This window comes from Larus michahellis, chromosome 4 (genome assembly GCF_964199755.1).
Source record: "Larus michahellis chromosome 4, bLarMic1.1, whole genome shotgun sequence".
Classification (NCBI taxonomy): Eukaryota; Metazoa; Chordata; class Aves; order Charadriiformes; family Laridae; genus Larus; species Larus michahellis.
In genome coordinates, this window is record NC_133899.1 from 45724193 (window position 1) to 45738916 (window position 14724).

Consider the following 14724-nt stretch of genomic DNA (forward strand, 5'->3'; position numbering starts at 1 on the left):
TAAGGTGTTAATGCTGTTATTAACGGTAGGACAAATCCATTCTTTTGCTGGTTTTAGATGAAGTCTGGGAGGAATGTGTACACATGTATACTCACACACATGTATCTATACACATACACCTGCTTTGCTGCATATGCTGGCTGATGAGTGAAAATAGCAGAGGATCGATATATAAAAGTACTGGGAACTTACACGCTGAACAAAATCAAAGTAGGCCAGAGCTTGGTTTGGTAGCAGTAGACTGGGAAAGGGATGGTTCCCTGCAGCCTCCAGCAGCATTGTTTGGGTTGTTCTTATTTTTATTGTTGTTTGTTTTTAATTATCTGTAGAAATGCTTTGGAGCCAGGTCATTGCTGCTGTAAATCTTCAGATTTTCATTGATGTCTCCAGAGGGATAGTGATTTACACCCCCTGAATAGATGGCCTTCTGGGCGGGGACATTATTATGGTGTCTTTGGCCTGACATCGTTTACTTCCTTTTATTCCCAGAAAGAAAAAACAGTCAAAGGAGAGGTAATGATAAGCTCCTCAATAGGCTCCTCCCATAGGAAAAGAAAAAAAAAAAGCTCAGTACTTCTAAAATGGTCATACAGTTGGTACAAAAGCTGTTGGATGTTGTTGTTACAGCAGCATCTATAGGAATTGAAATAGCAAGCGGAGAAATAGGAATTTTGGGATTCCCCTGATCTCTCTCCAACTTGTAAAAATCCTAGAATGGAAGGAAATGCCAGCTTTTGGAGCTACTTATTTTGTTTTCTGCAATTCCTTCACATAAGAAACTTCTCTCAAAATTTAATCAAAGCAGAGTAACTAGTAAGTAAGTAGGATAAAACTATTGTTTCTACTTGTTTCAGAGTGGCAGTGGTCATTTCTGTCTTAAGTGTTATGATTACTACTATTCTTATTGCGGTATTCGGGCAGATGACAGCTTGGTTTAAATTACAAATGCGAAATGAGTTTGGCTCTCCCACCATCAAGCACAAAGAAGCTTTGAGTTAGAGATGCCAGACCTCACCTATTTGACCAAGGCAATACCGTAAGTTCCCCAACATGATATTGACTTTTAATACTTCTTTTCCTCTAACCATCCAGAACATCTAGGTGCCCTCTCAGCATCTAAAGGTAAAGATTAGGACATCCAGATCACCTGCTCAGGTGCCACCTAACTGGGAGAGGACCTCAGTTCCTGCCCCTAGATTTCTCTGCCTGCCAAGGTCCCAGTGACCATAGTGCATTTGCGCTGGGCTGTACCAGCACGACGCTCCCCCACCAGTGTTAGTGGGGGTCTGTCCTGCCAGGTCGCCAGAAGCAGGTCATCTGCAGTTGGGCCTCATGAAGTGAGACACACTGTGCATCAGTGGTCTGCCAGTTCAAGCGGGTGAGAACCTGAAGTTCAAATCCCATGCCATCCTCAGCAGATATATCTCCTAAGAGCTCATGCTTCATTTCCCCCCAGGACCTCTGAGGTATTTAGAGAAGATGAGTACGGGATGTGTGTGCATGTTGGAAGAACTGTTTGTGCAGGAGAGAGTGCAGTGCCACATTGCTGAAACCAAGGGTTAGTGCAACCATCTGCAACGATGGGTGCTTGGGATCCAAATCCTGTTGTAATGGGGAACAATGTACAATCCTGTGAATGACTTGAGTCTCTCAGGGTGTTTTTAAAATGCCACCTGTAATGGTTAAAACTTTAGGGGTAGAACTCTTTAGGAAGTCTGGAAGGTGGATATTTTAAAGAGTTATGGAGAATTTGAAGAAAAAAATACAGAAGCATAATTGGGTGTTAAAGATAGGAAATGGAGATTTTTTTTTTCTTCCTCAGTTTTTGTCCCTGGTAGGGTCCTAGTTGAACTCTCTGCCTTCACATTTCCTCACGTGCAAACTAGGAGTGATACATCATACTTGATGGGCATTCTGTGAAGCGTAATTCATGTTTGTGAAATACTGGGAGTGGCTAAGACAAAGTCTTCTAGAAGTACCAGGTTATGGCAGGGGCACCAGAACTGTTTGGCAAGTGGATCTTTGAAGAGACACTCATAGAACACCAGGTTGGAAGGGACTTCGAGGATCATCTGGTCCAACCTCTCTTGGCCAAAGCACAGTCTAGACAAGATGGCTCAGCACCCTGTCCAGCTGAATGTTAAAAGTGTCCACTGTTGGGGAAACCACCACTTCCCTGGAGAGATTATTGCAAAAGCTGATTGTTCTCATTGTGAAAAATTTTCCTCTTGTGTCCAGTCGGAATCTCCCCAGGAGTAACTGGTACCCATGGGCCATCTCTTCCATGGGACTCCTTGTGAAAAGGGAGTTTCCATTTTCTTTGTACCCACCGTTTAAATACTGGAACATGGAGATAAGGTCTCCCCTAAGCCTTCTTTTCTCAAGGCTGAACAAACCCAGTTCTCCCAGCCTTTCCTCATATGGCACACTTCCCAGTCCTTTGATCATCTTGGTAGCCCTTCTCTGGACCCTCTCCAGCCTGTCTACATCTTTTTTGTGTAGTGGGGAGCAAAACAGAACGCAGTGTTCCAGGTGTGGCCGGACAAGTGCTGAATAGAGTGGGATAATGACTTCTTTCTCTCTGCTGGTGATGCCGTTTTTGATGCAACCCAGCATCCTGTTGGCTTTCTTTTCTGCAGCAGCACACTGTTCACTCATATGGAGCTTGTTGTCACCCAGGACCACCTAGGTCCCTTTCCATAATGCTGCTTTCCAGCCAGGTAGATCCCAGTCTGTGCTGCACTCCTGGATTATGTTTTCCCAGGTGCAAGACCTTACATTTGTCCTTCCTGAACTTCATAAGGTTCTTGTTAGCCCACTTCAGGGCTTCCAGCAGGGTGAGTCTCCCTTCCGAAGAGTACACTTCCCCGCTCAGTTTGGTGTCATCAGCAAACTTTGTCAGGGTACACTTGATCCCATCACCCAGATCACTTACGAAGACACTAAATAGCGTTGGGCCCAGTGTCAACCCCTGGGGGACCCCATTTGTGACAGGTTCCCAGTTTGAAAAGGAGCCATTTGCCACCACCCTGTGGTTGTGGCCTGTTGGCCAGTTCCCCACACACCGCACAGATCGCTCATCTAGACCATAGCGCATCACTTTCTCTAGGAGGAGGCTAGGGCGAACTGTGTCAAAAGCCTTGGAGAAATACAGGTAGGCAGTGTCTACTACTCACCCCACATCAACCAAGCAGGTTACTTGGTCGTAGAAGGTGATCAGGTTTGTCAAGCATGTTTTGCCCTTGGTGAATCCGTGCTGGCTTTTCCCAATCACGTGCTTCATTTAACTTGCCCCCAGGAGGATTTGTTCCACAACTTTCCCAGGGACTGAGACTGATGGGCCTGTAATTTCCTGGATTCTCCTTTGAGCCCTTTTTGTAGATGGGGCTGACATTAGCTTTCTTCCAGTCTTTTGGGACGTCCCCCAGTCTCCACAACTTCTCAAAGATTATGGAGAGCGGCCTCGCAACGGCGCATTGGGGAAGAAGGATTTTTTTAAAGGATATGATGGCAAAGCTAGTCCTCTGGGGTATGGAAGAGGTGAAGTAGTTACGTAGAAGACAGGAAATGTCGCATTATTCCTGTCCCACGGATTTGAACCAGCTTGTGCTAGGCAGAGTCTCTCAGGGACAATAGATGCATTGGAGGGGGGTAGAGGGAGGGCTGTAGACACAGTCTCACATTCAATGTACTCCACAAAAGGATGCAGTGAAAGGGCTGAGTGTATATAATACAGCGTGGTGGATGAACAATAGGTTATAGATGAGGAGACAAAGGTTTATTATCAAATGTAGTCCATCATCTGGGTCTGAAAGTGAATGCATCATGCAAGGTGACACTGAGTGTTGACAGTGGTGTGAGGGACACGCATTCCCGAACTTTGCTCATTTTATGTGGACAAGTATCTGTATCGCTTATCAACAGTTATGAAACTAGGTAGCAGAGACATCAAGGATTAAACATAGAGAACAGAGTATTTCGCTTCTACAGATGATATTTTCAGCTCAAAATCAATACATTTCAGTAGGCTGTAGGTTTGAAGAAGGTTAATCTGTTGCCACGGCCCATATTATGTCTCTCCACTAAACACATCCTGCACTTGGATTTGCAGCATGCACAACTATTAACATTTTTTTTAAGAAGTACTTGATTTCCAGTGTTGCTGGCAATTAAAAAAAAACAACACCAAAACTTTATGTCTACTCAAGCCTTTCCTTGGTTTGCATGAGGAGAGGATCTGGAGCTTCCCATTGTAATCAATTCTGAGAACTCTACACAGGAAATAGCAACAAAAAGAGGAATTTTGAGATTTTACAAGAAACTGCAGAGCTCACCTCTTAATCCATAGTAGGTAAAAGTGAAAAATCCCTGTGTAAAGTACTAGAAGTTTGTAGTGCCATTTGCATTGTTTCCTAATCTTAAGAGGAACTGAATGGACCTTCTTAGGAAGAGCAGGGTGCATCTGCATGACACGTTAAATTTACAGTCTGTAGATGCAACTAGTTGATATGTCAGCTGCTGTCTTGCTCTAGGTTCTGTTTAGCTTCCATTGCTACATTTGCCCGGAGTGATTTGTTGTTGAGAAATTTGGGACTTTAATCCCTGAAGCAGGACAGGTTGCTGACGCCCAAGGTTTATTTAAGAAACAAGAAGGAGTGTATAACTTTTACACAGTGTGGTAACCTAAAATGCCTGGATGACTCAGTTTCAAACCTAAGACTCATGTTTCAAAGATGACTTGTGTTTGCAGGTTCCTGTCCTCATAGAAACTACAGTCAAAATTGCAGGATGAGAGACAGACAAATCAAAATTTGTACTTGCTTGACTATTTATTGTGGCACTTAATGGTACCAGTTCCATCCCTTTCTCTCCGCCTGCTGCTCTCTGGCTCACCTGCATCTATAAGCTCTGCGGAGCAGGGATGATTGGCTCTTCTGTGGTTGGTCAGTGCCTGGTTGAGTTGGGTGCCCCTTCCTTGTGAGTGCTGAGGTGCCCTGTGTTATGGAGTGAATTATTGGAGCGAATAAGGACTCCCACAGGAGTACTGGAAGGGCTGAGAGCCAGCTGGCTGCCGCTGTCAAGGCTTGAGTCTAAAACATAGATCCCCAAGCCCCTGCTTACTGGGAAGCACAGCAGGAGTGAGGAGAGTTACATGAATACCCGCTTCCAGAGTTGCCCAAATGCACTGCTTTAATGCATGCTTAAGATTTATGTGGGGGACGGGGCTGAGAATGTCTGCCCCAGCCCCTCCAGTCCCACTGGCTTTCCCTCCCATCATCGCAGCTGCTGGAAAACCAGTTATTCTGCGTGCTGTGCTACAGCTTCAGCTGAGAGCGCCTCACCCAGCACTCGTCTGTCCCGTGCTGGTGAGGCACTTCGCTGGTGCAAGCCCTTTCAGGCAGAGGAGGGAAAACTGCGTTCCTGGGTGGGTGCTAAATAGCGTGTGGGTGCTAAATAGCGTGTGGGCTTGGAGGGGTACCACAACCTCTTCAAGGGAATGGAGTAGGTGCCTAAGAAAAGGCTCAGGAATGGGAATTCCACACAAAGTACTTTGCCTCACCCCAATGTTAGGATCCGCTGCTGTTTGAGGTGTGGAGAAGATGTATTGGCGTGTCCAACTGGTTCCTGTAGAGTTCTTCACGTAACAAGATGGACAGCGTAGATCCCATTCTTGGGTATTCTACTTTTTGCCTTCAGTATGCACCGAGGCGGGGGTCTAATCTGGGGGCAGTGGATTTAGGCAAAGGCATACTGCAGTGCTCAGCACCGCAACAGCCAGGCCCTTGATTGAATCTGGCCTCACTGCAATAAGTGTGAGTAATGTAAGAGAGGCGTGAGAGCAGAATGACTGTACAGGAGGGAGAGCTGCACTTTGACTTGACGAAAAACATATTTGTAAAGGGATTAAATTAGCACTGGGTACAAGAATGCCATTTAATGAAACAAATGACTACACTTTTTCTCAGTGGGAGGGAAAAAAGTGACACATCAGAGATAACCAGCAGTTCCCCATCCTCCTCTCAGGGTTGCTGCAGAGCAGACGGCACTGCTGGCTGGGCTGGCCAGGCTGGGGTGAGGAGTGGATCCCAGCGCCTCGCTGTACGTGCAGGGGGCGGCTGACTTCAGTTCTCATCTGTGGGCTTGGAGTAAGAGGTGTCTTCCTCAGGTAGTGGGAGAGCAGGGCAGGAGGGAGGATGTGTGTGTGAGACATGGGAATGTGGTCTCACCGAGACGCAGGATTGCTCCTGAGGTACTCGTGGCAGCAAAATCACAGAAGAACTTAATAACAAAAGTCAGATGTCTCTTCTTATTGGGTGCTCTTTTATCCCCTATTCATTGTATTTCATTTCCCTCTCTGCTGTGTTTTTGCCCTCTTTATCTCTCCTTGTGATGTCTTCCTCTCTGTAGTTCTACATCCTTATTTTTTGTTCTTTTTTATTTACAGTTGCTTTGTTACTCGGGCATGTCTTTGCTCCTTTAGCTTCCCTAAATACTTTGTCTTTTGTCTCTCTTGTGATCTGCCATACAGTTTGGCCACCTTCCATGCGATGGAGCAATGTAGCTGAGTTGTGGGCTGACATAGGCTTGCGTCACCACCCTGAACCAGATTGCATCTGCAATCATCTGGAACTGGCTACATGCCTGAACTGATCGAAGATGCTGCGGAGACGTGGATCTCTGGGGCCTTGGCAAGGTATCCTCATATACATGTGTGTGCGTGTTGATGTGTGAGTACATTCAAGATGTCTGTCAGTTCCATCAGCTCAGCTGACTGGGTGCTCCTTTGTGGGAAATGGGAACAGACCCGCAAAACTCATGGGAAGACCAGGATTAACCCTGGAAAGGGGGATATGCCTGTTGCCCAGCAATGTGTGATGACTGTAAGCAAGAGATCCAGAACCCCTCACTTGACCTTTGTATAATTCTTTCCCTTCCAGTGAGTCCCTTTCCCTGCCTGTGACTCATCTTCTTCTAAATGTAGACTGTAAGCCTCTCAGAGGACTGCCTTTCTCTCTGAACAGAGTAGCATAAAAAATAGCAGCGCTGTTGAATAACCAGTATTATTTTTTAACACAAAAAACTTGAGGACTGCCTTGCTGTATCTGTGTTTCTCTGTCAAGGGATTTATCGGTTTCCTGAGAGGACAGCGAAGCAGGGTCTGTCCTGACCCATAACAAGAAGGTTGTTCAGACAAGAGGTCTCAGGAGCAGCACAGCTGCAGTACAGTGGGCAGTAGACATTGTAATAAAAGATGGGTCGGCTCTGACAAAGGCCAACGAATCTTTCGTAGCATCCACCTACTTCCTTCCCTATTTCTGACCCATTTGTAATTGGCAGCATTCCCGTGGTAACTGCAGTGTGGCTTATGTGAACATCCAGGAGGAGGTTGCCTGCTCCCTTCAGCAGGTTGCCCAACACCCCTCTCCTTTCCTCCAGCCTCTACATACGCTGTCCAGCTGCCCAGTCCACTTCTGTTCTCGACACCGGGCGACCCTGGTGGTCATACTTTTACCTTCCATCCCTCACTTCAGCTCTTGTTTTGCCTTTGACTTGTAGCAGATCTCTTAAGAGAGCCAAACTGGTTCCTTCTCTCTTTTCAGATGCATTTGCCGTATCCTGTCTCTCTATTGCCTGGTGCTGTGGAAGACAAAAGAGTGAGAATCAGCAGTCTGTTGTTGCCCTGCGAACAATTTGAGACCTGCTTTGACAGCCAATAGAAGAAAATAGTGTGGTGTGGCCACAGCAGGCATGTGCTCTTTCTGACAATTTACAATTGCACTATGATCCCAACAGGGCGTGATGCTCGAGCCTCCCTCTGGTTCCCTGTGTTCTTTTCTCTTACTGTAACAACGTTGTTTCTTTCCAACACGCACGCAGATTAAAGTAGAATTGCAAATTAAGGAAAGGCTGGTATGGAACAACAGGAAAATTAAATTTCCCAACAATTTTGCACTTCCTTGTAATCCAAGTCCTGTCTTTGGCGGGTGTTACGTAGGATACACGCTTGGTGAGGCCTTTGCGAATTTTCCTTCTGTAAAGACTGCAGGATTTCACCCTAGCAAGTCACACTATTCTAAAAACAGTGGCCAGTAAGCAATAGATGGGCTCCTTTGGAGGAGGAGGAAAAAACCAAAACAAAACAGGAAGAAAACTTGGTGAGAGCTTATCTTTTGCAGTGTCACCTTTCACAACTGAGTGACTAACAAACGAAAGAAAAAAGAGGTGAGGTAAATCACCTTGAGGGTGGTTGCCTCCGGTTGTGGGGTAGAATGAAATCCAGTGACATGCTCCCACCCATTAGATCTGGTACAACTGCTGTGTGATAAAGACTAATTTCTAAAAATCAACTGTAAACCTGTAGGTCAGCCAATAAGACAGTGACTTGACAATTTTTTTCATTGCAAAGCATATGGTAGTTTCATGCCTTTAATCTGCATCACTGCAGACAGTGTATTGTTGAATCCAATGAAGTGTAAATCCCACTATGATTTTAATTGCTTTCCACAAGTAGATTATGAACAGAAACCTTTTATTTCTTATTTTCTATCTTTGAATGAAAAGCTAGCATGCGTGTATGTATATTTAGTAACAGCAAATGTAACAAACATTTATTTTTATTAAACTAATAAAACAGATAAACCTATCAAAGCATGTTTTCATTTAATTTCTTTGGTCTTGTTTCCCTTAATATAAATCAAAGATCATTAAGTGCAATCTTGTGTATCTCAGGACACACAGTTCATTGCATCAGGTGGTTGATGTCATTACAAAAGTGTCTTGTTTCTAAGGAAGAGCTTTGAGGTTGCGATAGTCTTTGTAGCTGCGTCCACATGGCAGCATCGTTGGGACCTCAGGGTGCAACACTGAGGGTGCTACTTACCTGTTGTATTTAGGGTAGCACCTCATACAAGATCTTTCCAAGCTCTGAAAAATGTAATCCCTGCATTGAGGAGCTCATGTCCTGTGGACAAGCAGGCAAAGGTTAAGGAACATGGAATGGGACAAGGAGAGAAAAGTTGTAGACAGATAGAAAATCCATCCAGTTGACAGTAAGTGGTCTGCGGGAGTGGGATCTGTAAAAGGAAGGTGGATCTGAAGCGTGGTGGGGCTTGGCAGATGACCTCCTGGAGGCTGCATCCAGCATCAACGTGGCATGTGGAAAGTAACACAAAGGAGTGGATGGGGAGAACCGGCAAGTGGCTGCAACCCAGGAGCAGCGCTTTAGCAGGGGCAAGGAGGGCGCGGAAAGCCTGGAGGTTCCAGAAAACTGGATGGTGGCAAAGCTACATGTAGCAACCTATGAACACGAGTGTCACCAGCCTGAGTGGCTGTGGGAGCAGTTGGAGAGCCAGCCAGCGAGTGAGGGAGGGAAAGAGCAACGTAACAAAATCAGTGGACAAGGAAGATTGTGACTGTACTGGGTTCAGCTGGGATTGTTGGTGGGTATCTGGGAAAGGCGGAGTAGGCTGCCCTGGGTGTCAGAGCAGCACGGAAAGAGGGTGAAGACTGAAGCAGAGTGGTGCTTTGGAGATCTTGGAGATCTTCAGCAGTAGCGGCTGGATTTGGGTATGACCTGTTTTCCAAGGCAAGGGAGAAAGGAAAGGCAATGCATAAAACTACCCTCTATGCTACTTGTCGTTAACAACTCAGGTGGATGTGGATCTCTGAAAAAACCTCATCTAGAGAAGGTTTCTTGCTGCTCGTAATGAGGTCATGGTCAAATAAATCATATAAAAGCCTTGCTTTCTAGAAAAAGATTTTAACACTGAGAGTTGCAAAAGTCCGCCTTTAAAAACAGCGGTCTCCTCCACCTCCACCACTGCCGGACTTCTCTGGCATTTTGGTTGACCCACACATTGAACCAAGGCTGGTGTCTACAAGAAGGAGGGAGAAACCCTGGACCTGGACGTGGGGTAGGGGTGGCACAGCCCTAGCAGCTGGCTGGAGGTAGGGCAGAAGGCAGCAGAGCTTTGTGCTCTTCTCTGTCTCCACTATTCCGGAGTGTTATGGTTGGAGAAACCCACAACAGTTTACTGTTGTTTAGACAATTATTCTCTCACTTGATGACCCCTCCCCCCAGGAAGGGGGATTGGGGAAAAAACAAGGAAACCCAAGGGCTGAAATATAAACAGATTTAATAGAATAAGACTAGATAATTAACATTAAGAAACACTAAGAAACTAATGTTGATACCAATATAAAATACACAAGGATTATACTCGGGCAGTTCTATCAGCAGGAAGCTGCGCAGTCCCAGCCGTGGACAGCAAATGTCGGACACCGCGAGGGCTCCGGCTTCGGGAAGAATGGGTAGGACCCCGCTCAGAGGTCCGGCACTGAGGCAAGTTGTCAGGATCACAGCCATCATAGACGAGAGAGCGAACTTTGCAGCAAATTTCCTAATTTGTATTGAATGTGACGTTCATGGTATGAGATAACCCCGTTGGCCAGTTTGAGTCAAGTGCCTGGGTCTTGTCTTCACACCTGGCTAACTCGAAAACACTGACCTTGAAACCCGCACGCTGTAGCTGGCTATAAAGTAAATACTTTCACATACTCGGACACTAGAGTCTTCTGAATGTGCCATTTTCCCAAGCATTAGAAGAGAAGTTAGTCCCGTGTCACTCAAACCAGGTCACAGAGGTGGCTGCTACACCCAAGGCTCCCAGCCCATCGGCCGCGGGGCTGCGGGAGCGCGGCCGCGTCCAACCGGCCGGTGTCGGGCGCCGGGGGAGAGCCAGCCCAGGGTGGTCACCCCCGGGGACATCTCAGGAGGCCTCCGCCGCCCCGGGGGGGCAGAGGGAGTCGGTCGGACGGGCGGGCGCCGCCGGCCCCGCGGTACGTGTGGTGCACCGACGGCCGGGCTGCGGCGTTCCCCGGGACGGGCTGCCCCCCGGGGACGGGCTACCCCCGGTGCTCCCCACTCTGCCCGCGGGGCTACTGCTCCCCCTGCCCTGCCCTGCCCTGCCCCGTCCCGTGTCGCCCCCCAGCCCCCACCGTAGCGATGTCAGCGCGGGGGCGGGGGGGGGGGGGGAACCGAGGGCCATATTCGGGTACGAGGCGGAGCCTGAGCATTTTATGAATGGGCTCATATGACGTCAGCGGGGGCGGGAAGAGAGGCCCCGTCTCCCACCAATCCCGCGAGACTCCAGGGCGGCGGGGCCAATCGGAGCGCGGCCGCCGGTTGATGGACACCCCCGCCGACCAATGGCGGTGGGCGAGCAGTGCCGACCACGTGGGGCGCAGGCCGCAAGTAGTACGGGGGCGTGTGGCCGCTCGCTCCCTGCCCCCCTCCCTTCCGGCGTGGAGGGGCCGCGCGGCCCCGGGGCGGGCGGGGCCGGCCGCGTTGCCGGGTTACCGGGTGGTTGAGCGGTCCCTCAGCCAATGGCGGCGGGGCGGGGGCGGGCGCCGTGACGGCTGCGGGCCGGCGGTGGCCGGGAGGGCTCAGTTCGGCCGCCGCCGCCTCCGCAGCATGGTGGCTGCCGCCGCGCTGCCGGCCGCCGGCCTCCTCTACTGGGTGGGCGCGCTGAGCGTCCTCTCCGCCGCGGCGCTGGCCTCATACCGCCTGCTCGCCGGCCTCCGCGTCTGGGTGCTGGGCAGCGGCGCTGCCGCCGTGGGGCCGGCGCTGGGCGCCTGGGCAGGTGAGTGCGCGTCCCGGCCGACCGCACTGCCCCCGATGCGGGTCTTGCACCCCCGGGGGGTGCGCGGCTGCGGGGGGGGAACGGGGTGCCCCCCTCACGGCGGGGAGCGGGGGAGCCGGGGGCGGCACCCCGCGGCCAGGCTGGCGGCAGCCGTGTCCCCGAGCGGACCGGCCGGCTGAGGGGCCGGCGGGTGCCGGCGCTGGGCCGGGCGCGCCCCCGCGGCGGCGGGATGTAGGCCGCCCGCGAAAGTTGCGTGGGCCGAGAGGGCGCCGGTCAGAGCCGTGCGTCGGGAGTTGGGCCGGGGGCGGGAGCGGCCGCTTTGAACTTGGGCTGGGGCCGCCCGGGGTCGGTGTCCCCCTGCGAGGGGGGCGCGGCGGGCAGCGGTGGCCGGCGCTCCCGGGGAGCGGTGCCGGCGCCGTCGGCCGCTGCGCTCCCGCCCCCTCCGTGCCGGCGCTGGCGGGCGGCCCCGCGCGCGCCGGTCTCGCACCTCATCGCTGACGTCACGCCAGCCCCGTCCCCGCCGCCCCCGGAGCAGCGGGCCCGTCCCTCCGCCGGGGGAGGGGGGGGTGTGAGCTGGGAGGGAAGAGCCGCGGGGCTGCGGCTGCGGCGGTACCGAGCCGCCCCGAGCCTGGCGGCGGAGCGGTGCCGTCCCAGCCTGGCTGCCGACAGCCGCTCCGGGGCGCGGGGGCCGCAGGGCGAGGGGACGGGCTCGCTGGCAGAGCCGCTGTGTGGCAGTCCTGCCCCCCCCGCTGCCTCCCCTCAGGGCCCTTCCGGAGGGGGCGTCCCTGGTGAAAGGGGTGGTGGTGGCCAGGAGTGGGTGGCCACGGGTTTTAAGTGGCGTCCCAGAAGCGCTGTGGAAGTACAGGGAGGATATGGCTGGGGGATCGTCACGGCTACGTGGTGCTAACTTTTCTCAGTTCTGCCATTCCTAGTCATAAAATCGTAGAATTGCCTAGGTTGGAAGGGACTTTTCGGATCATCGAGTCCAACCATCAACCTAACTCTTGACAAAAAAAACAAAACGGGCTGGGGAAAGACCATTTCTTCTGCCTTAGTCCGGCACAGTGGCTTTTAAGTAGTGATGAGGAATTAGACAGGGCTTCTCTGCCAGTGCAGCACATCAGGCCAAGAGAACTTTCAAATCCATTCCTGCCAAAGTTAGTGGGAAGGGAAAGTCCTGTGTGTGGTTGGGACTTGATAAGGTGGGCCATAAAAATAATTGCAAACTGTTAAGAACTGTGAGTTTGAGATGAGGCAATAGTCTAAAAGGCTGCAGAAGGTACTTCCTTCCCTGGGGGGGAGCAGGAGGGCATCGGGTGCTTAGACTCTGCAGCTGCTTCTGGGTGGGAGACCTGTAGGTACAGCAGCCCCACAAGAAGCTGGTGAGTTGCAGGGCCCATGAGTGTGGTTCCTCATAACCTCTGCAAGAGCCAACGCAGAACTCATGTGTGAAGACACAGTTGGGTAGTTAAATGTCTGTTTGTGTGAGGTGTCAGTAAACCAGCAATGCTGCTGGCAGCATACGTAATCCCAGAGCGTGGCATGTGTCCTGCAGCAGTGCTTTGGACAAATTCTAGCATTACATACAAATGATTAAGGCCAATGTCTTCCTCCCAGCTAGGGAAATGGTATGCCTGTTAAAGATACGGTTGGCACAGGAGACCCAAAGGCTCTTTGACTTTCTAATGTTGGTTTTGAATATATTACTACATTATCAGCTGCCTGCTGACCTGAGGTGCATCACAGAAGTCTTGGTGGCTGCCTTAGCTTGTTCTGCATTGTTTCAAATATGGAGGTTTGCAGTGCTTGAGCCAAATGCCAGCTGGAACCATGAACTGTAGACAACAGATCTTTCCTCAGTCACATCCTCGAACATGCCGTGAACAGAAAACTGCGATGAGAATGTCCTCTGCCACTGTTTTGTACAAGTGCAGGCAGCAGCAGGCCATTGTATGTGGCCAATGACTGCTCACAAAAATTTTTCTTTCTCTTTGCCTTGATCTTCAAGGCATGGAGGAAGAGGAGTGTGGCAGTAGAGCTCAATTCCCTGTATTTATTACTCCCGCTCTGAAGCGAGAGCACTGCTGCAACATCAAGGAGGATGGAGAAAGAGGATGTTGGTGCCTGCTAACTCAGACCTGAGCTGTCACCGTAGAAAGGCATGTGGCCACCATCAGCTAGCTGTTGTACGTCCTCTGCGTGCTACTGATGCAGGCACGATGCTGCTTTCCTGGGGTGGCTGCCGTAGTCTCCAGCTGAAATGAGGAGAGGTTTCCTCAGTCTGAATAAGCGCTGGGGTGGTTTGCCCTGAAGTGCATTGTGGCACCTGCGATAGGCTGGGGAGGCTCTCTGTTTTCTCTCCTCTTGGAAAGGAGGATGGAGGCACAGCTGCGGATATATTGGGTCACCTTGAGAATTAGTGAATTACCAAGTCATACTGTGGGAAGAAGTGCATCTCCTCTTCTCCTGGTCTTTTAAAAAACAATGGGTTTGTTGCTAATTAGCTGCTGTGATTACTGTGACAATGCATTCTTCCTACTGCACAACTAGAAAGCAGCTTCACAAAACCCAGAAAGCCCTTACAAGCCCTTTTGTAAGGGCTCCTTACTGCCCTTTAACTCTTCTGCACGTCTGAAATTGAGTTGCAAATTCAGTTGCAAATTCTGTCTTTGTTTTCTTAGTGGGTTTTTGGTTGCATGTATGCAGTTGCTCTGGCTGCTCTAATTTGCTGGTATTTAGAAGGAGGGGATGTGAGGAGGAAGAACTATGTGAACCGATGTCCTCTGAGAACATTAGGTTTGTACTACTTTAAATAGCAGCCGTTTTGACAAAAAGTCAGTTTTTCTATGGTCACGCTATGTGGGAAGGTCTGTATTGCAGGTGTTCTCTTTTTCTCTCCTCATAACTCACATCTGGCTTGGTTTTGGCTACTGTGCAGTGGTGGGAGTTGGGTGGGTGTTGTCTCAATGTGGGATTTCTGGGTGCATCTTGGGAGAGAATACAGTGAAAATTCCTGGGTCAACTGCTCTGTACCTTTAGCGTGCCTCATAAATTGGTAACAGAAGAGAAGAATAACAGCTCC

General features: G+C 50.2%; 1 protein-coding gene across 1 annotated transcript in view; it reads left to right on the forward strand.

Moving 5' to 3' along the window:
- The first annotated feature begins 11208 nt into the window (after positions 1-11208).
- The window catches only part of HSD17B12 (hydroxysteroid 17-beta dehydrogenase 12), a 91021-nt gene continuing 87505 nt past the window's right edge, over positions 11209-14724 (forward strand). The window contains 3 exon segments of the mRNA XM_074584317.1: positions 11209-11298; positions 11301-11466; positions 11469-11642. Coding sequence (XP_074440418.1) covers positions 11209-11298; positions 11301-11466; positions 11469-11642 — 430 coding nt within the window.